Raw genomic sequence first — 22302 nt, forward strand, 5'->3', positions numbered from 1 at the left:
GGTCGGACGGGAATGAAAGCCCTGTGGGATTATGGGTCTTAAAGGGGCTAGGGTGGACTATTTTTGGGAAGAACACAAATATTGACTTTAACTGCTCAATTTCCTTTTCAGGATTACTCCGCCTCCTCAACAAGCTCTCACAGTCTCACTGCAGAGTTYGACGTTTATCCACGTTTCTCCAAACCTCAAATTTCAACGTTTTTTTTGCCACCGAGGGTTGTTCCTGCTGCTCTGTATAGTTCCATTTCTCCAAACTTCAAATTTCAAAATGAAGGGCTAAGTTTAGCGTTATCCCGAATGGTTAAGGTAAGGGTTACGGTGTGGGATAGGGTTAAGAAAAACATGGGATCGAACACACCTCCTTCTGATCCAAAGTCATGGGATTACACCCAAGCCTTCTTGAATGGRGCTCACTGTTGCCCCTAGTAGCCATCTTTGAATGGATTTCCCGATGTCTTCAAATCAAATCAAAATAAAATAAAATTTTATTTGTCACACATATTTAGCGGATGTTATTGCAGGTGTGGCGAAGTGCTTGTGTTCCTAGCTCCAACAATGCAGTAGTGTCTAACAATTCACAACCATGCACACAAATCTAAAAGTAAAAGAATGGAATTAAGAAATATYTAAATATTAGGACGAGCAATGTTGGAGTGGCATTGGACATGTCGGAGTGGCATTGGACATCAGGACGGATGGATAGACGTCCAATTTCGAAGTCAATCTTGAACAAAAAGCGCGGCTGCATCAAAGAGCAGGGTGATGGGTGTGTCGGGGGTGTGTGGGGCGATGGGTGAGTGGTGTTTACGGCTGGGAGGGGAGGGTTCATACAAAAAATATATATATATATAAATATAAAATATTAATACAAATAATGTTTTGTTGTCACATAAATAGGTGCAGTGAAATGTGTTGTTTTACAGGGTCAGCCATAGTAGTACTGCACCCCTGGAGCAAATGAGCGTTAAGTGCCTTGCTCAAGGGCACCTCGGCAGATTGTTGACCTTGTCGGCTCCGGTATTAAAACTAGCGACCTTTGGATTACTGMCCCAACGCTCTAACCGCTAGCAACATCAGAGCAGAGGAAGGAGAGAGGGTGTGATCGTAAAGCTGAACTTTACCCTCTTTGATTGTTCTAGAAAATGACAACACATAAAACACGCACGTGCACGCTCACACACAAGTGCCTACAGACATGTACATACACAGGCTCTTTAACACACTCCTTGTACCCCCTTCTGTCAGATCTCTCGCAAGTACACACACACACACACAACACACACACACACACACACACACACACACACACACACACACACACACACACACACACACACAACACACACCACACACACACACACACACACAACACACACACACCACACACACCACACCACACACACCACACACGATGAAAGAGCGCTGGCCTCCGACCGTGCCTCATGGAATAGTATTGAAGTTGATCCCATAGCATCCTGCATGTGGTCATGTTAGGCTAAAGAGAGAAGGAGGAGGAGGGATGAGAGATCGTAATAGGGATTTCATGATCCTCTATGGGCTGGAGGAGAGCTATGCTGTTAAGAACTTTCATTTCAATGCATAATTTCAATACGCTCCTGCTTATTCACCACAGTCACTCCTTCGGGTGGTTCCCCCCTGAAAACGGAGTTCAACTAGGTCTCAGCATTCGGTATTTTTAGAATACACTCCATTTGATTTATGCAACCTAAATGTATATAATGCAATGGATTTCACTAGTGCTTTAACATGAATGTCTTTATTGTTTATGCATTGTAATACCCATGTATCTGTGTCTTTGATTGCCCTTTGGTATTGAATTTGATTCCTATGGTTTACCCCTCAAACTCGGCTCAGCGTTTCATGTTTCAAACATGTTTCGGCAGACATTTCGCATTGATTCCCAGCCTCCAGAAAAAATAATTGGATCCTCAATTGATCAGGCTTTTCCCAATTACTGATGATGATAACTCCAATTACAGATGGATAACATCATCAGAGGGATAACTCAGATACAGATGGATAACTCAATACAGATGGATAACTCAAATTACAGATGATAACTCCAATTACAGATGGATAACTCCAATTACAGATGGATACCCCAATTAACAGATGGATAACTCAAATTACAGATGATAACCAATTACAGATGGATAACTCCAATTACAGATGGATACCTCCAATTACAGATGGATACCTCCAATTACAGATGGATAACTCAAATTACAGATGAATAACTCCATTACAGGCATGGATAAGCTCCAATTACAGATGGATAACTCCAATTACAGATGGATAACTCCAATTACAGATGGATAACTCAAATTACAGATGGATAACTCCAATTTAAAAGGCCAGTAGAGAAAATAACACAGGTGCACACGAGCGCACACGCACCCACACATAAGCCCACATACACACGCACCGATTACAAACTACAACCAGATGCTTTAAAGTTGTCCTCAGTATAATAATGTTGTTATTCAGCATGATAATTAAAGAGTGAGGATGGTGTGGGCTAGACAGATGAGACCAGGGGGGAAGGTTAATCAGATAGGCATCCATTCTCCTCTGATGCGTTAGAAGATACCAGACGTGTACCATCAATCCACCCTGTAGCTGGCTCTCTATATGGGAATACAGACAGGAATGGAAGAAAGAGAGGGATGATTGGCCGATAGCTGGATAAAAGACAAGATAAGAAGTGATAGGGAAAGAGGCAGAAGTAGGGATAGAGATGGCTTATGTTAAGGAAAAAACATGTATAGCTGCCTTATTTTTTTCTTATTTAAAAAAAAAAGTTACCTTTGTTTAAAGGTCATTACTATTTAATGCGGAGGGAGAACCAAAGAGATGTGTTTTCAATAACATAGTAAAAGTTMCTCAAGGGGGACTACTGCCTCATCCAAAAATGCTTTTAAAAACCATGTGCTAAACTAGCGCCATTGTCCTGGAAGGACAAAACAAATTAATAAATGTTCACTAACAATAAATTCAACACATATGAGCCAAAACCCTAGACAAAAAGCATACCAATACCACATTTTTAAATATAAATTGTCACGTTCGTCTGAATGAATGGACCAAGGTGCAGCGTGGTAGACGTACATCTTACTTTATTCAATGAACACCGAAAAACAACAAATACAAACGAAACATAAAGTTTAGTAGGGCTAAACAGCACAGTACCAAAACAAGATCCCACAAACTACAGGTSGGAAAAAGCTGCCTAAGTATGATCCCCAATCAGAGACAACGATAGCTGCCTCTGATTGGGAACCATACCCGGCCAACAAAGAAATAGAAAACATAGATTGACCACCCTAGTCACACCCTGACCTAACCAAATAGAGAATTTAAAGGATCTCTAAGGTCAGAGCGTGACACTAATAAATAAAGCATCAAATGTTAGTTACAAACTCAGAGAAAGTAGCTAATGAAATAAAACATTTGATCTCTTTGGTAGCTACAGTACACTGTTTGAACACATGCGCATAGTGCTGGCTAGTTATGGTACTGCCAGTAACCAGGGGGGTGTGCTGGGATAAGGTGTACCCCCTTCGAGTGGTCAGTTGTTATGTTTACAGGAGGAGATAAGGGGCCTGTGTACAGGGTCAGAGGTAGGGTGTAACCCTCGTGTGTGGTTCCCCTCCAGCCCTCTCCTCCCTGGCTGTGTTACAGGAGTCAATMCTCAGAGTCCATGCCCTGACAAATTGAGGCTACTCMGYGGGCAYAAGGGYGMGGGGGGGGGGGGGGGGGGGGMYGGGCTCCAATGCTTCCCACAATTGTGTCAAGTTGGCTGGATGTCCTTTGGGTGGTGGYCCATTCTTGATACACACGGCAAACTGTTGAGTATGGGGAGGAAGGTGCTCCTAATGCTTGGTATACTTAGTGTATATGATTAATTTATAAGTCCAAAAATGGATGTAGCAACTAAGGATTCTAGCGTTAATGATTCATGAATGGAGAAACCCAACACTGTTCTAACGAGCACTCAGCATCATTTATAATGCAGCATGGTGCCTTCTCCTCTCCTCCTGGACTCCGTATTAACTATGACTCAGATACACACGCAGGCTCCCAAAGCGTCACTCAGCCTGGGTGGAAGAGCTGTCGACTTACACTAGCAAATAAACATTTCTGCTYTACGGTGTGGGGGGTAAAAGTTATAGACTACAGTTCAACTCTTCCGTTTTACAACCAACATCACATTAGGATATTGCAGTGATTGGTAGCCGTGTATAGTTTATGTGAGTAGTGTATGAGATCCAGATCAACTTCCTGTTATTCAACACTACTCTACAGTATGCATGCAGAAATGTAACTATAGCCCTCAAATGAAAGTCATCTCTTTAAATAACCTTGGGTGTGTGGATTAAGCACACTGTAAGCACACTGGGCGCAGCTTGGCGGGTGGCTTACTAGGGCCCTCATTAGAGAGGGAGGGAGGGGAGTCAGAGAAGGGGGAGGWGAAGAAGGAGGAGGAGAAGGAGGTGGTGGATGAGAAAGAGGAGTAGGAGGAAGAAGGAGGAGGAGGAGGGCTTGGCCTCTTCTTGTCCCTGTATAGTACAGGCCCAGCCAAACCCGTCTGCTCTCTTCCAAACCCCAGAGAGCTAAAGACCTTCTCTCTGGAGAACCACTGACCACAACTCAGCCCCAGGCTTTTCCTTCACAGTCCCCCAAGGGCCAGTAACTGATCTTAGTACAGTACAGTAACAACAAGCCCATATAATCCATCTCACAAACAAATATCTCAACTGGAATGTCTATTATTAGCACACTTCCATGAAATTCTCAGAAAAGATATTCAACCTTCAATATATTATATATTTCAATAGAACACATTGCACATTCATTGATAACTGAGGTTCAATAGTCATATCTCAAAGTCCCAGTAGAGGAAACAGAACTGTAAAGCCTGAAAATCAGACCAAACAAACAGACTTTACACAGTAAAACAATCTGCATCGACCATCACACGGAACTGTAACGTCTGAAAATCAGACCAAACAAACAGATTTGACACAGTAAAACAATCTGCATCGACCATCACACGGAACTGCATGGTAGTAGCCAAGTTCTGCTCAAGCATGGGAATTATTTTCCTCTCCTCTCACCCTCCCTGACCACAGCCCACAGTGTCTGTGTGTGTGTTTTCACACGAGTGCATGTGTGTGTATTTGTACGTGCCTATGTGTGTGTCTTTGCGTAGCATGTGTGTATGTTATCCTATGGACCCCACTATGTGAACTACAGTGACCGCCCAGCTAGACCCACCCACCCATTCTTCATCCTCCAGACAAGGCTCCTCCAYCTGCTACATACCCCAGCTGGGACCACAGCTGCTGGCCCTCACAGGCCCTGGATGTCCCCATCCATGGAACTGATGTTGTGAAACTGYTATTGTGAGACGGCATCAAACACTGAGTGCACTGGGATACACACATGCACACACAATCGCAGCTAGGGAGAGAGAGAGAGAGAGAGACACACACACACTCACTGACATTCAGGGAGATGGCTGGGCTTCCAGGGTCACAAGAAAGAGTCTTGGATGGAAAAATGCATTCTTTCACATGTATCTGCTTTCACATTTAGATCATGGTAGGCTTGTTTTGTCTCTGCTTCCCTCTGGAATTCTCTCAGAGCCTCATTAATTGAGGCTGGAGTGGAGTTGGACACTGAAACCTCTGTGACTGCAAGGCTGTAGGCTATATAGACGGTCAGACTGGCCTCTTAAGACCTTGTTGCAGTATTGTGCCGACCCACAGTTCTAGAAACTATGGTGGGTGCATAACCAGGCCAGATCAGTACAGCTTGGTTTGGTTTTAGTCCCCTTTAGAGCTATGTGGTCACCCATTAGACCCCTCCAGAATGTCCACAACACCATATGATGTCTCATGGTTCTAGTGGTGGGTTAAAGTCAGAAGAGAGATATGAAAACACCCTTGGGATGAAGAAAGGCAGCCACATCAGAATGTTAAGCCCCTCACCCTCAATTAGGAGTTCTGATATGACTGGGCAGAGGGCTGTGTGACTGAAGGACTGCAGGCGACAGATCACCCTGTGAGGCAGAGAGACTGCCAGAGAGTCTGCCCTCATAAACATGTTTCACTATTGTGGCGACCCAAACTGTACTAGGTTGGCTGAGGTATTTCATTTTCACATTGTCCTTTCAAGTATGGTGGAATGTGTACGCAGGCCAGTCCAGTACAGCTCAGTTTGGCTCGGCTCCGTTTGACTCAGTAGCGTGGAAATGGTTTTAGTTCTTGGGGGTAAGTGGAAACAAAGCCACGAGAAAGATATGAAACAAACTTAGGAAGAAGAAAGGCAGAGCCCTTCAGTTAGGAGTTATAACACCGTATGATGTCTGTTGGTCCCTGTCCTTTATCAGTTTCTATGTTATTGTTTCAGCTTTGTTTGATGACACCTGCTCTGTGTTTCCCTGGGGAAACAATGGTCAGTACAACCTTTATCAAATGCCAACACCAGATTCAGAATATGCCACAGTTATTTAATTACGAAGTGTTTGAGTCAGGGAGGGACGGAGATGGACAGAGTGAGGGAATGGAAAGTCCCGGGTGGAGAGACAGAGGAGATGGGCAGAGACTGAGGCCGAAAGAGAGAGAGAGGAGTATTTACACTTGAGTCATTTAGCAGACGCTCTTATCCAGTGTGACTTACGGTAGTGACTGCATACACTTCATACTTCTGTCCCCCACTGTACTGGTCCCCCGTGGGAATCAAACCCACAGCCCTGGCATTGCAGGCAACATGCTCTACCAACTGAGCAACTCGGGACCAGAGACTATGGCAGAGACTGAGGCAGAAAGAGAGAGCGAGAGACTGGCTTCCCAGCGACAGAGAGTGAGAGAAAGAGAGGAAGAGAAAAACAGCAACACCCTCCACCTTGCCCTCTATCCCTAACAACCAACCTGTCACTCCAATAATCTGACAACAACACTGAATTGCATTAGATTAGACTGATTAAACTGATGTCAGCTGTGATCTTTCCATACCAATAGCTGTCGTTCGACAGCTAAGCCGTCTCTCTCGCGCGCTCTCTCCCTCCCTCCCTTAGCACCCTCTACCTCCTCCCAGACCCCACAGTTTATTTTGACTGTGTGACAAATCACACTCTAATACCTAATAAAACACGACCCATAACTATAAACACACCGAATTAAAGAGGCCAAGAAAAGCTGCCACGTTATGGTGCCATTGTGTGAACTGCAAATTCACCGGTTTGTTTCACTGAGGTCAAGCTTTAAATAGGTAACCCGGTCCCAGATATCTTTGTGCTGTCTTGCCAACACCCCACGTGAAATTGACAATGACCAAAGGATTGACATAGGAGTTGCCAAGTCAGCACAAACACATCTGGGACCAGGCTACTTAACAGGACAAGCATTGTAGAAGCCTTTCATTGTTTTGAAGGCAACACAGCATTAGTAGTGCAATACATTCCTTTAAAGAACTCAAAGAACTCAGATCGTCATTTCAGGTCCAACAATACACGCTGCTGTTGTCCTCAGATCGACCTGCTGGTTGGCAGGAGAGGTTTTCCACAATGTGATACTRGTGCGTCTCTGCTCAAAAGGCCATATTCAAATTCTGATAAAAAATGAGTCCTTCCTTTTTCCCTTCATTGAAGTATTCACTGACACGTTTYGGATGAAGGGTTTCCACCATACAGCTTTCACCAATGCTGTCATGTCCGATCACAAGATCAGTTGTTAGCCTACTTCAATGAAGGGAGGAAGGAAGGATGCATTTGTAAAGTATTTTAACTTGGAGCTAGGTTCTGCAAGAATTTAGAACCAGATTATAGCTCCCCTTGCTAAGTCCTTGGTCTCTACTTGCAGCTGAGATTTTGGTCCAGCATTTATCTGTGTGTTTGTCATCTCAGGGTTAGGYAGACAGCAGTGACTGAGTAACTATGTATTTCTAAGCTATTTGAAAAAGGAGTTCGTCTCTGCATGGAGTTAAAGACAAAGAATTGCTTTCTAAGTCCTTAGTGAGTTTCTGCTTCTCTCTGTGTTTTTGGTCCAGCTTCTCTCTGTGTGTTGGTCATTTTGTCATTGTCATCTCAGGGTCAGCCGGACAGCAGTGACAGAGGAGATCTGMGCCTAAACAGAGTCTGTGGTGCTTTCCTGATGCTGTGCTGTGCTGGTGGGAATGTGGGAGGAGCAGACTCTAGCCTTCAATTAAGGTCAGAGTTAGACCCGACCACACAGAGAGAGGAGCCATGAAGGACCAGAACAACATACTTCAAGGCCTATGTGATTGTTATTCCTCCATATCTGTGGAGAGCTATTCATATCTCCCTCAGCCCACAGTGGTCAGTTAATTTCCCTACGGATTCGATAAGCTATGTAGTAAAATGGATGTTTGGCTAGAAGGATTAAGAGAATGGTATTATGTAAGTAGGTATGTTAGTAGTGGAGGTGTGGTCAAGAATGGATGTAGAGAATGGTTAGTGAGCAGAATGGATGTAGGAAGAGTGGGATGTAATGTAGAGGATGTGTAGAAGGATGAGTAGAGAAATGGATGTAGCAGAATGGATGTAGCTAGAATGGATGTAGCAGAATGGATGTAGAGAATGGATGTAGAGAATGGATATGTAGCAGAATGGATGTAGAGAATGGATGTAGTAGAATGGATGTAGCAGAATGGATGGTAGGGCAGAATGGATGTAGCAGAATGGATGTAGTAGATGGATGTAGCAAGAATGGATGTAGCAGAATGGATGTTAGTGCAATGGATGTAGTAAGAATGGATGTAGCAGAATGGATGTAGCAGAATGGATGTAGAAGAATGGATGTATGTAGAATGGATGTAGAGAATGGATGTAGCAGAATGGATGTAGCAGAATGGATGTAGCAGAAGGATTAGAGAATGGATGTACAGAATGGATGTAGCAGAATGGATGTAGAAGAAATGGATGTAGTAGAATGGATGTAGCAGAATGGATGTAGCAGAATGGATGTAGCAGAATGGATGTAGAGAGAATGGATGTAGCAGAATGGATGTAGCAGAATGGATTGTAGTAGAATGGATGTAGTAGAATGGATGTAGCAGAATGGATGTAGCAGAAAGGGATGTGATAATGGATGTAGCAAGAATGGATGTAGTAGAATGGATGTAGTAAGAATATGATGTAGCAGAATGGATGTAGGCAGAATGGATGTAGCAGAATGGATGTAGCAGAATGGATGTAGCAGAATGGATGTAGCAGAAATGGATGTAGCAGAATGGATGTAGTAGAATGGATGTAGCAGAATGGATGTAGCAGAATGGATGTAGTAAATGATGTAGCAGAATGGTGTAGAGAATGGATGTAGTAGAATGGAGTAGTAGAAATGGATGTAGTGAAATATGGAATGTAGTAAGAATGGAGTGTAGTAGGAAGGATTGGAGAATGGATGTAGTAGAATGGATTGTAGAAGAAGGATGTAGCGGAATGGATGATGTAGTAAATGGTAGTAGTAGATGGATGTAGAGAATGTGATGGTAGCAGAATGGATGTAGTAGAATGGATTTGTAGCAGAATGAGGGTAGCGAATGAATGGATACAGTAATAAATGAGTATAGAATGTAGTAAGAATGGATGTAGTAGAATGGATGTAGTAGAATGGATGTAGTAGAATGGATGTAGTAGAATGGATGTAGCAGAATGGATGTAGTAGAATGGATAGTAGTAGATGGATGTAGTAGAATGATGTAGTAGATGGATGTAGTAGAATGGATGTAGTAGAATGGATGTAGTTAGAAATGGATGTAGTAGAATGGATGTAGCAGAATGGATGTAGTGAGAATGGATGTAGCAGAATGGATGTAGCAGAATGGATGTAGCAGAATGGATGTAGTAGAATGGATGTAGCAGAATGGATGTAGTGAATGGATGTAGTAGAATGTGGATGTAGCATGAATGGATGTAGTAGAATGGATGTAGCAGAATGATGTAGTAGAATGGATGTAGTAGAATGGATGTAGTAGAATGGATGTAGCGAATGGATTGTAGCAGAATGGATGTAGCAGAATGGATGTAAGAATGGATGTAGCAGAGAATGGATTGTAGCGAATGGATATGTAGTAGAATGGATGTAGAGAATGGATGTAGAGAATGGATGTAGATAGAATGGATGTAGCAGAATGGATGTAGGCAGAATGAGGTATGTAGCAGAATGGATGGTAGCAGAGAATGGATGTGAGCAGAATGGCGCTGAAGGGAATAGTAGGCGTTTTTACGGGCTCCGGACCAATTGTGCTGTATTGTGTTGTGTTTTTTAGCTGATCTTAATTTTTTGTACATCATGTTTAATCAAATCAAATGTATTTATAAGGCTCTTTTTACATCAGCAGATGTCACAAATAATAAAAAAAAAAAAAAAGAACGAGCTAAAACTCCCCCAAGAGAAGCATGGAATTGTTCACGCCATCGTTTCCTATGACCGAAAAGAGCTTCTGGACATCAGAACGGCGATCACTAACCTTGATTTGGATGAGGWTTTCTACTTCAACAGTCGGCGCCGAAGAACATACGGCTCATCCCAGACCAGGCCCAAATCTCTAATATTAAGGAAGTCCTGCTTGCCTGAGATAGAATACCTAATGAAAAGCTGTAGACCATACTATTTACCAAGAGAGCTTTCATCTATATTTTGCGTAGCTGTCTATTTAACACCACAAACTGATGCTGGCACTAAGACCGCACTCAACAAGCTGTATAAGGCCATAAGCAAACAACAAAATGCTCCTAGTGGCAGGTGATTTTAATGCAGCCGTACCTCATTTCTACTAACAAGCCACCTGTGCAACTAGATACGAAAAAACGTTTGATCACCTTTAATCTCCCTTGCCCTCCATATGGCAAATCTTACCCTAACTTTATCCTCCTGATTCCTGCTTACAAAAAAAACATATTTTTTTATCAAAATATGTTTTTGGCAGAAATGCCTTCTCGAACATGTGAAATTTCATGTGCCTTAATAACAAACTTGTATGCTGTAAATACAAATAAAATTGTTAAATTATGAGCCTAGTTGGTCTAGCCATAGAAAAAGATTTAAACCTTTCCGCTACCTATGATTGGCTGAGATAATGAGTGGGCTGGGCATGCCGAGAGATGAGCTTGGATTGGTCTGCCATAAAGCACGCTTCTGTCTATTTGAGCTAGTCAGTATGTCTAGGTAAACCTGTCTAACGCGGCTTTCTATAAAATGTATTGAGTAGTTTAAACTGCATAACCTAATGTCAAGTTAAAGTGTACTGTTAGCTAGCTAACGTTAGCTGGCTGGCTTGCTAGCTAACGTTACATGTATGCTCTCCACTCTCTGGTGAACCGAGTTTTGAAAGCAGTGGAATTCGAGTAAGATAGCTCAGGAGATGGAGAAAACACCTGTCTCCGGATTACATCTTCAAACTAAGGGCAACCATGGCATCCAACAGGAGACTCGTCCTTCCATGATGTATACGGGTAAGATAGTCTAGCTATCTATATTTTCAGATATTACACGTTTGTAATTTTTCGTCACCAACGCTCTGGATAACATAACAGCCTAACCAGCTCTACTAGAGCGAATAATGTTCAGTGAGCTGTTCTCTCATTTGTATCTGGATGTAGCTAGCAAGTTAGCTTTGGTGCTTGACTGCTGTTATTTTTTATTTATTTATTTAACCTTGAGTTAACGTAGGCTAATGCAATTAGCACGAGGTTGTAAGTAACCAAAAAAATTCCAAGGACATAGACATATCTGATATTGTCAGAAAGCTTAAATTCTTGTTAATCTAACTACACTGTTCAATTTACAGTAACTATTACAGTGAAAGAAAACCATGCTATTGTTTGAGTGCACAATTGTACGACATAAAATGTTATTAATAAACAAATTCGGCACATTTGGGCAGTCTTGATTCTACATTTTGAACAGAAATGCAATGCTTCATTGGATCAGTCTAAACCTTTGCACATACACTGATGCCATCTAGTGGCCAAAATCTTAATTGCTCCTGGGCTGGAATAATACATTATGGCCTTGTTCTATTGAATTTCAAAGCTGATGGTACAAAAGAATTAATTAACAATACAAAACGTTTTTTTTTCCCCCTTTGTATTATCTTGTACCAGATCTATTGTGTTATATTCTACTACATTCCTTTCACATTTCCAGAACTTCAAAGTGTTTCCTTTCAAATGGTACCAAGAATATGCATATCTTGCTTCAGGGCAGTTAGAATTGGGTATGTCATTTTAGGGGAAATTGGGAATTTCCTTAAGAACAAATTCTTATTTACAATGACAGCCTAGTTCAGGGGCAGCTTGTTCAGGGGCAGAACAAGATTATTTCTACTTTGTCAGCTCCGGGATTTGAATCTAGCAACCTTTCGGTTACTGGCCCAATGCTCTTAACCACTAGGCTGGTTTGGTCAGAATGCTCGGATTACCCTTAAAGAGATGGGTGGGGCTAAGCTTAAGAGGGGTGTGAACGATGCTGAATGGGTCTAGACAAGAAGGCCTCTCCAGTAAGGTTACGAAACACATTAACCAAAAAACTATTACAAGACTATTTCAACTTTTCAAAGCAAAATTACTTTCCCATTGTTCCTCAACTGTAGTGTATGATATACCATTTTGAGTCTCTACTTTTATCCAAAATGTAAAAAAAACACTGTTTTCAAATTTTTATACATGACCGATTTGAGCAGGTCGGTCACAATAAAGAGTGCATCGACACGTGGCTCACACAGTAACCTTTCGAACAATCCAACCAGAAGCCATGGATTAGCAGGCAACATCCGCACTTATAACTAGAGCAGACACTAATCCAGATGCTTATAAGAAATTGCGCTTTGCCCTCCGACGAACCATCAAACAGGCAAAGCATCAATACAGGACTAAGATTGAATTCTACTACCAGCGGCTTTGATGCTTGTCGGATGTAGCAAGGCTTGCAAACTATTACGGATTAAAAGGAAAACCCAGACACGACTGCCCGGTGACTGCAAGCTTACCAGACGAGCATAAATACCTCCTAATGCTCCATCAAGGCAAGCAACACTGAACATGCATAAGAGCGACTAGCTGTTCCGGACGATTGTGTTGATCACACTCTTCCATGGCCAATGAGATAAGACCTTTAAACAGGGTTAACATTCATAAGGCCGCAGGGCCAGACGGATCACTAGGACAAATACTCAGAGCATGCAGTGACCAGCTGGCAAGTAGTCTTCAATGATATTTTCAACTCTCCTGACCCAGTCTGTAATAGTACATGTTTCAAGCAGACCACCATAGTCCCTGTGCCCAAGAACACCAAGCTAACCTGTACAAATGACTATTGCCGTAGCACTCACATCTGTGAGCATGAAAGTGATTTGAAAGGGTGGTCATATCAACGCCACCATCCCAGACACACTAGACCCACTCCAATTCGCATACCGCCTGACAGATCCACAGATGACGCCATCTCTATTGCACTCCACACTTCCCTTTCCCACCTGMACAAAAGGAACACCTCCGTGAGAATGCTGTTCATAGACTACAGCTCAGCGTTCAACATCATAGTGCCCCCCCCAAGCTTACCACTAAGCTTTGGACCCTGGGACTYAACATCTCTTTCTGCAARTGGATCCTGGACTTCCTGACGGGCCGCACCCAGGTGGTGAGGGTAGGCAACAACAAATCTGCCGCGCTGACCATCAACACGGGGGGCCCTCAGGGGTGRGTGCTTAGTCCCATCRTGTACTCCCTGTTTACCCACGACTGTGTGGCCGTGCATGACTCCAACACCATCATTAAGTTTGCAGACGACACAAAGGTGGTAGGCCTGATCACTGACGAGGATGAGACAGCCTATAGGGAGGAGGTCAGAGACCTGGCAGTGTGTTGCCAGGACWACAACCTCTCCCTCAATGTCAGCAAGACAAAGGAGCTGATCTTGYACTACAGGAAACGGAGGGCCAAACAAACCCCCATTCACATCAATGGGGCTCTATTGGAATGGATCGAAAGCTTCGGGTTCCTCTGTGTTCACATCGCTAAGGACCTATCATGGCCCAAACACACCAATACAGTCGTGAAGAGGYCATGACAACGTCAATTCCCCCTCAGGAGGCTGAAAAGATTTGGCATGGGCCCTCAGATCCTCAAAAGTTTGACAGCTGCACCGTTGAGAGAATATGACTGGTTGCATCACCGCTTGGCAACTTCTTGGCATCCGACCGCAAGGCGCTAGAGYGGGTAGTGCGTACAGCCCAGTACATCACTGGGGCCGAGCTCCCTGCCATCCAGGATTTCTATACCAGGCGGTGCAGAGAAAGGCCCTAAAAATTGTTGAAGACTCCAACAACCCAAGTCATAGACCGATCTGTGTGCTACCATATGGCAAGCGGTACCAGAGCGCCAAGTCTGGGACCAAAAGGATTCTGAAAAGCTTCTACCCCCAAGCCATAAGACTGCTGAACAGGTAATCAAATGGCTACCCAGACTATTTGCAATGACTCCGCTTTTTTGTTGTTGCACTGACTCTCTTGCATCGGCTCTATGCACACTCACACATATTACACTGACACTCCAATACACTCTTTCACGCTCTTCACATATGCTGCTGCTACTCTGTTTATTATCTATCCTCATTTTTACCCCTACCTACATGTACATATTACCTCAATTACCTCAACTACCTCGTACCCCTGCAKATTGACTCAGTACCAGTACTCTTTGTATATAGCCTCGTTACTGTTATTTAATTGTGTTACTATTCCCTTCTTTTATTTAGCAATTGTTTCTTACTTTTTAAAAMTAAGCATAAACGGTAAAGTCTACACCGGTTGTATTCGGCGCATGTGACAAATACAATTTGTTTCGATGTCTTAGGTTTATTTTCAACAGCATTTACTTGCCATCAACCCTGTTATAATGTCGGTCACCCATAAATGTTTCCACTGTGTTGGTGTGCTGTGATGATGGAACTGTGCAGGGTATAGTTGGTATACACCCAACACCCTGTACTGAGAGCTGGTATTGGCAGTATACTGTTACTGTACACCGTGTATGTAAGTGCTAGGGGATATTCAAAGTCTCTCTCCACCATGGTCTTACCTGCGTTGCAGGGGTCGCTGATGTCCGAGGTGGCTGTATGGGGTCCACCGGGGTCGGACGGGGAGGGGGGGACAGGTGGGGCSGGCTTGTCACCCTCCTGGGGGCGACTCTTGGAGGTCTCGATGCCTTTGACTCTCCGGGCGTGGCGGTTGCCTTTGTAGTGGGCTTCTGCCTGGCTCTGTGTAGAGATYGAGAGATGGAGAAGAGGATTTAGGCTAACGAAAACAACGGGTGAATAAAACATTGGATGGATACAAATTGACTGGAAGACAGAGGCCCAAAACACCATACACACCAGCCAATGAATGTGGTGCTCACAATGACGCAGTTTGATATAGTATACCTGCCATTGTGCGCCTGGGTACATTGATACATATCCACGAATCCAGGAGTGATAAACGCACACACACACAGACACACACAGTTTCGGTGTCTGGTATGTTATTCAATCTGCATCGGGGATAGGAGACAGGAGCCAGGCTGCAAAATGGCATGCAGAGTGTAACAGGTGATCTGATCACTGATACTCTAGGCAGTAATGATCTAGGCTGTGGAGGCTGGAGTTTTACCTGATCAAGAAAAACTTCCTGGTCCCCCCCCTCCCCTTCCCCCTCCCCCACTCATGTCATTATCCCAGACAGACATGAGAGACATGCCTGCAGTAAGGGGGGGGGGGGGCACTGCAGGTCAGGGCCATCTTGTCTGCCTATGGCGCCATAAGCCCCACCCACCCACCCCCACACACACCTCACCCTTGGACCTCATCATCTGACTGTGTAAATTATCAATGGGGAAGCCGGCATTCGTCTATCCTTCTACTCCTACAGAGCAAAACCTAACACCAGAATACCAAGGCTGCCTACAGCTTCTCCAATAGGCCTAGACAAACTCMGAGTTAATTGCTTACATAGAAATGCATATCTCTCTAAATATACGTGCTACTGGGCAGTGGGTATCTATACCCTTTGTGGCAGTGGTGGGAACTGGAAGGTGCTGGTGGATGGAAGGCATGTTTTGTAAAAGGCTGGGGAATGTCCTGCAGTTCAACAGAGAGAAACACAATCCACGTGTCCATTACAGGAGCACTCTTCTGGTTAATCTCCTGTTGAAAGGTAATGGTAATGGTAATGCTCCTGGTAATGTGTTGGTTCAYGGGTAAACAACAGAGGGAGTCATCCATTAAAAGGACGGGACTGGAGTAGGGGACATTGCAGACAGAGACAGCCCCTGTCCTTTTGCAAGACTCTCCATCCATCCCTCACTTCTCACCACCAAACGCTTTTTGATACTGGCCACTATTTGGAAATATGCACAGCTATACGTCTGTCTCAGCTCAGTGTGTTGATTGGCCAATTGGTCTCTGTCTGTCTGTATTTGTGTGGTTGTTTGGATGGACAGATTGACCTCTGCCTGGCTAGGTCTTGAGACACCTAGGAGCTGTCGCCCATGGTCTACTTCCTCATGATGGCCTGCTGCTGCAGCAGTGCTTTACACAAACACACACACACACACACACACACACACACACACACACACACACACACACACACACACACACACACACACACACACACATTGCCCTTCCGCTGTGCGCTGTGAGCACTTCAAACAGATCATCTGGCAGCTAGCAGGATGAAAAAGGCATGCCCAAAGCCTCTGGAATGTTGATGTGTGTGTGTGTGCGTGTGTGTGCGTGCGTGTGTGTGTGTGCGTGCATACATTGGCCGGGCGAATAATTATTGTATCAAGATGATGATGATGATGATTATTAAGGCTTATAAAACAGGGCTGGAGAGCCGCTGACAGCTGCAACAGACAGGCGATGACAGGGATAGAGAAATCAAGTGGCACAGCACACCACACCACCGGCTAACTAGGGGCTCAGGGCAGGGCCTCAGTTATACTGGTTCGGCAGGGAAGGAGAGGAGGTGGGGTGGGGAGGTGAGAAGGGGGGAGAGGGAGAGAGGGCCTAGGCTGGAGCTCCTGTGGTTTGGATGGCAATAGTCTGCGGTCAAGGCTTCAGGCTCCCGAGTGYCGCAGCGGTCACTACAGACCCTGGTTTGATTCCGGGCTGTATTACAACAGTGATCGGGAGTCCCATAGGGCAGTGCACAATTGGCCCAGAATCATCCGGGTTAGGGGAGGGTTTGGCCGGCGTACGRCGTCATTGTAAATAATAGGTACACTACTGGTCAAAAGTTTTAGAACACCTACTCATTCAAGGGTTTTTCTTTATTTTTACTATTTTCTACATTGTAGAATAACAGTGAAGACGTCAAAACTATGAAATAATACATATGGAATCATGTAGTAACCAAAAAGGTGTTAAACAAATCAAAATATATTTTATATTTGAGATAATTCAAAGTAGCCACCCTTTGCCTTGATGACAGCTTTGCACACTCTTGGCATTCTCTACTGGGTCCGTTGGCATGACAATGACATAGGAGTTGCAAGACAGCACAAACAGATCTGGGACTCGGGCTAGGCCGATGGTTCTAGCACTATCCCCTGTGGTCAGGGCGTAAGGTATGCCCAGGCATCAGCCAGTATGGTCGATGTCTCTTTAAGCCGAGAGCTGTAATTGCCGATGACAGACTGCCTTACCCTGAGAGCGTATATAGCAGGTCCCTGTAACTGTAAACGTCCTGGGGTCTTAAGGAGGCTAAAGCCGTTCAGAGTCGGTATCAGAAGGAGAAGGTATTAAGGAGGAGCGATAAAACAGGACACACACACACACACACACAATGATGGAGGCTTTCTGATTAACCTCTACTTCCAAAGTTTGGGATCACCAGCCAAGACCCAGGTGCTCATATGTTTCTGGATGGAAAGACAGCGGTAGAGATGGAGGGGGGTGGAAGACAGCACAGAGAGAGGGGGATGGGGGGGTTGGCAGGGGTTATGGGAGAAGATAATGGCTGGCCAGAAAGACGGAGGACAAGAAGAAGAACAATGCAGGGGGAAAGGAAGAAAGAGCAAGAACGAGAGACAGAAAGAAAGAGGAGAGCAACACAGGAGAAAAACAGACTGAAAAGGACTGCATACCTTATCGAGAGGTCAGATAGAAGCAACATGTGATATAGAGAGAAGTGATTGTGGTCAGCATATTGAGGGTACATGTGCTGCAAAGCCTGGATACTGAGAGAAGAGCTGTGGCACAAGGACACACATTGCAGTGCAGCAGCAGCTCCAGATGAGGGGAGAGAGGAGAGAGGAGGGGCCGGACCAGCTGGGTCATGCTGCAGCACTGAGTGACGTTGACCAATGCAGCGTAAAACCGGCCTGTGACATCACTCCTGTCCTGAAGCAACTCACAGCAAGGTTATTCCTCCCATCGCCGTCAACCCCACACACAGGCAGGGCGAGAGATACTGGGGGCTGGCGACACACACACCAATCGGGGACACTGGAGGCTGATGCCACATCATCCCCCTCTCCACATCTCTACCCTCTGTCACCCATCTCTCCACCTCTCTACCCTCTCTCACCCATCTCTCCACATCTCTACCCTCTCTCACCCATCTCTCCACCTCTCTACCCTCTCTCACCCATCTCTCCAACTCTCTACCCTCTCTCACCCATCTCTCCACCTCTCTCACCCATCTCTCCACCTCTCTACCCTCTCTCACCCATCTCTCCACCTCTCTACCCTCTCTCACCCATCTCTCCAACTCTCTACCCTCTCTCACCTATCTCTCCACCTCTCTCACCCATCTCTCCACCTCTCTGCCCCTTTAATCAGAGTGCAACAGGGCTGTCACAGACCATGGCATAACCCTGGCCCTTGACGAATGCATCTTATTATAAGTAGTGGCAGCCAATTTCAGGCTTTTCGCACTGTAAATAATAGAGAGAGCAAGAGAGAGAGAGAGAGAGAGAGAGAAAGAGATTGAGAAAGATGGGAAAAGAGCGAGAGCACGAGAGACCAAGAGAGAATGACAGACAGTCAGAGAGGAATATGAATGCAGCAATGAAGCATGAAATGGCTTGACTGACTTGAGCACAGATGGGATAGGGGGGGGGGGGGGGGCAAGCTTTTGAAGAAGTACTATATCTGCTGATGGTATGTTGATAGGGTCAGAGGCCACTGTTTGTCTGGGCTGTACCAGGCAGACGTTTCTCTGATTAAAAGAGAGGCTTTATCTTAAAGATAAACACTGATATGAGAACTGTCAGTGTCATCTAGAGTATTAACTTCCATACTGTACTATGTTGTTGGAAAAAGCTTTGGTGAAAGCACAGTCCTTTCCTATTTTCCATAGCGTAACGTAGTGTGCAGTAAGGCCATTCACCTGCTTGGAATAAAAATGTGTGTTAGCTGTGACAGTAAGAAGGGATTGCAACAGAAGTCCCTAAACGTGACACGTACACACACCCACACACCCACACAGCACTGCAGGGAGGAACACATACATGGATGCATGTGTGAACGCACGTACGCACACACGCAAAACACAGTGAGACAGCTACTTGTTCTGCAGGGAGTAGGGGGTCATAGGTGGCCAGACAACYCTAGTGTACTTAGCTCTTTATTGGACGGTATGTGTAAATATTTACCAGCATGTTTATGTGTCAGACCTGTTTGGCTGAGAGGTCACATACTAGGCTATAAACAGTGAGCTTATACCCTGCAAGTCCCTGGTCGCTGGCATTTGTGTTGAAGACATCAGACCTGGGTTCAAATGCTATTTGAAATCATTTCAAGTACTTTAGCTGTGAATTTATTGAGCTTGCCGGGCGTAATGGGACAAGAAGAACAATCCCAGACGTGAGAACCTCCCCCGCTTGGCACTCCAGGCAGGCTCAAGCAAAAGCTCAAAACAGTTGAAAGACTTKCAATCCTATTTGAATCCAGGTCTGAGACATGCACTTCACTTKCTACACTGCATACCTATGCAACGATCGCATTTTGTCCATGAAATCATGTCTCATATGTTGCCATGTATTTCAGATATGGGAGTAATAAAGTATAGAAATCATGAAGACGGGTAGATTAGCTTGAATAAAAATATCCATCACTTAAAATGGACCTGACAGACGGTGTTACCGTTTAATAGCCCGGGTRAAGTTTCCAACGGAATAACAGACATAAACATCCACTTATTCAGCTGTTTCCTGTGGCATAGTAGTCTAAGCTATGACTGTGTTCACTTTCACTATGTAGCCTACGTGGGATCTCAACCCACGACCTTGGCATTGCCAGTGCCACACGATTACCAACAGAGCCACGCAAGATCTACAGCTTCCTACAGAGGCCAATGGAGGGCTTTCCCTCTGCTCAATGCAGCCTAGAAGAGTACAGCTCCACCGCCACAGAAACCACAAGCAGGCCATGATTGTAGGCCTGCTCAGTAAAAATAGAAACTGTTTACTAGGTTGACACTATTATCATGGATGTCTATGGGGCACTCCCTAGTCCCTGTGTGGGATTGGGATATGGGAAAAGATCCACCCTGGTTTTAAACTGAAGTCTACGCTGCAGAATATTTTGCCCTTAACAGCCAACTTTAAATATTTCACTATAGGCCTACAGACTAAAATATTTTTTCTGATGTACACGTTGATGGTGTGATTTGCTAAGATAAAGGATGCTTTGTATACTGGGAGCTTTTAAAGCGTTCAGAGAACGTTGGTGACACGAGACATTAAACCTACCCACTCCAATTTTGCTTTTCAAAAAACACACATTGCACACATACAGTACATTCATGAAATCATTCATGCACATTGCATTGCAACATCACACATCTAGATAAACCTAGCCCCTATGTTCTGTTTTTCAAGTCATGCTGGATGCACATTAAAAACAAGTCAAGATAAACTGTGCCATATGGTTGGATGAAAATGTAGTTAGCGGGGGTGGATTAATCACATTAATCAGATTATATAAAAGAAGGCGGTCTAAAAACTGATGTTGCACTTATTTCTGGAGAGATTTCAAGTGCGTCCCAAATGGCGCCCTATCCCCTAGCACATAGTGCACTACTTTTGAACAGAGCCCTATGGGGCCGCCGAGTCAAAAGTAGTGCACTATATAGGCCATTTGAGATGTAGACTTAAAACGTTGTGGTATGCTTATGTGAAATGAGTTTTCATGCGCTCAAGAAGAACCTAATCAACGTTCCCCGTGTTGATGTTGGGGAGAGAAAATCCCTTTGAAACGTGGAGGAAAATCTTATTTCATGCTCTCAGCTTGCCTAGCAACACTTCAGAGCTGTTACTGCAGTATTATACCACACCTGGGTTCAAAACCTATTTCAATTCTTTAAAATACTTTTGTTTTAGCCTGCCTGGATTGCCAGGTGGACAGGGACTTTTGGGACTATTCTATTGGTRRCATCGCAACAAGCAAGCCCGATCAAGTACAGATGATATATTAGAATTGATTTCAAATAGTATTTCAACCAAGGTCAGCTGTTCTGTGTCTTTGTCTCACAACTCTCACTCGGGCTAGGTACGCCATATTCCAATGAGGCATTGACTGCCAAACCACAACACAAACACTACAGAAACACAAGCGGATGTCTGCAACAKGTCCATGGTGTCACCACTTTGTCCAGAGAGATATAAAAAAGAGATAAACAATAGTAAACAGAGAGAGCCTACTAAACAGTGTGCATATGGTGTCCGGAATTGTACTGTACGATGTGTTAYGAGTGTTAAGGGCATTTCACACTACTGAGCCAAACCAAGCGGGTACTGAACTGGCCTGGTTACACATCCATCATAGCTGCTGGAACCTTGCAGATTCGGTCGAGTTTGGTTTGGATTAGCACGCTAGCTTAAAAAAAGCTTCGATTGGTACAGTATGGTGAGTATGCTGTGAGAAGTGCTATAGTGTACTGTACCTCAGAGTTGAAGCGTATCTGGCAGACGTTACAGGAGATGATGGGCCTCTTCGTCTTCACCAGCGGAACGCCAAAGGTATGGTTAATCACCGCCTTCTGAACCGGGTCCATCTGAGAGAGAGAGAGAGAGAGAGAGAGAGAGAGAGGAGATCAGAAAGAAGAGCACTGATTCTGTCTCTTATACACATCTAGATGTGTATAAGAGACAGGAGAGAGAGAGAGAGAGAGAGGGGGATGGGTGGGTGGAGGAAGAGAGAGAGAGAGAGAGGGATGGGTGGAGGAAAAGAGAGAGAGCGGGATGGGTGGAGGAAGAGAGAGAGAGAGAGA

General features: G+C 44.6%; 1 protein-coding gene across 3 annotated transcripts in view; it reads right to left on the reverse strand.

Moving 5' to 3' along the window:
* znf385a (zinc finger protein 385A) overlaps window positions 1-22302 on the reverse strand; it is a 107252-nt gene that overhangs the window by 11857 nt on the left and 73093 nt on the right. For all 3 annotated transcript variants that reach the window (XM_070448070.1, XM_070448069.1, XM_024005020.2), the window contains exons 3-4: window positions 21976-22086; window positions 15125-15302 (exon numbers count right to left, since the gene is read on the reverse strand). In XM_070448070.1, the coding sequence (XP_070304171.1) occupies window positions 15125-15302; window positions 21976-22086 (289 nt within the window). The remainder of the gene's footprint in view (window positions 1-15124; window positions 15303-21975; window positions 22087-22302) is intronic.

This window comes from Salvelinus sp. IW2-2015, linkage group LG17, assembly GCF_002910315.2.
Source record: "Salvelinus sp. IW2-2015 linkage group LG17, ASM291031v2, whole genome shotgun sequence".
NCBI classification, from domain to species: Eukaryota; Metazoa; Chordata; class Actinopteri; order Salmoniformes; family Salmonidae; genus Salvelinus; species Salvelinus sp. IW2-2015.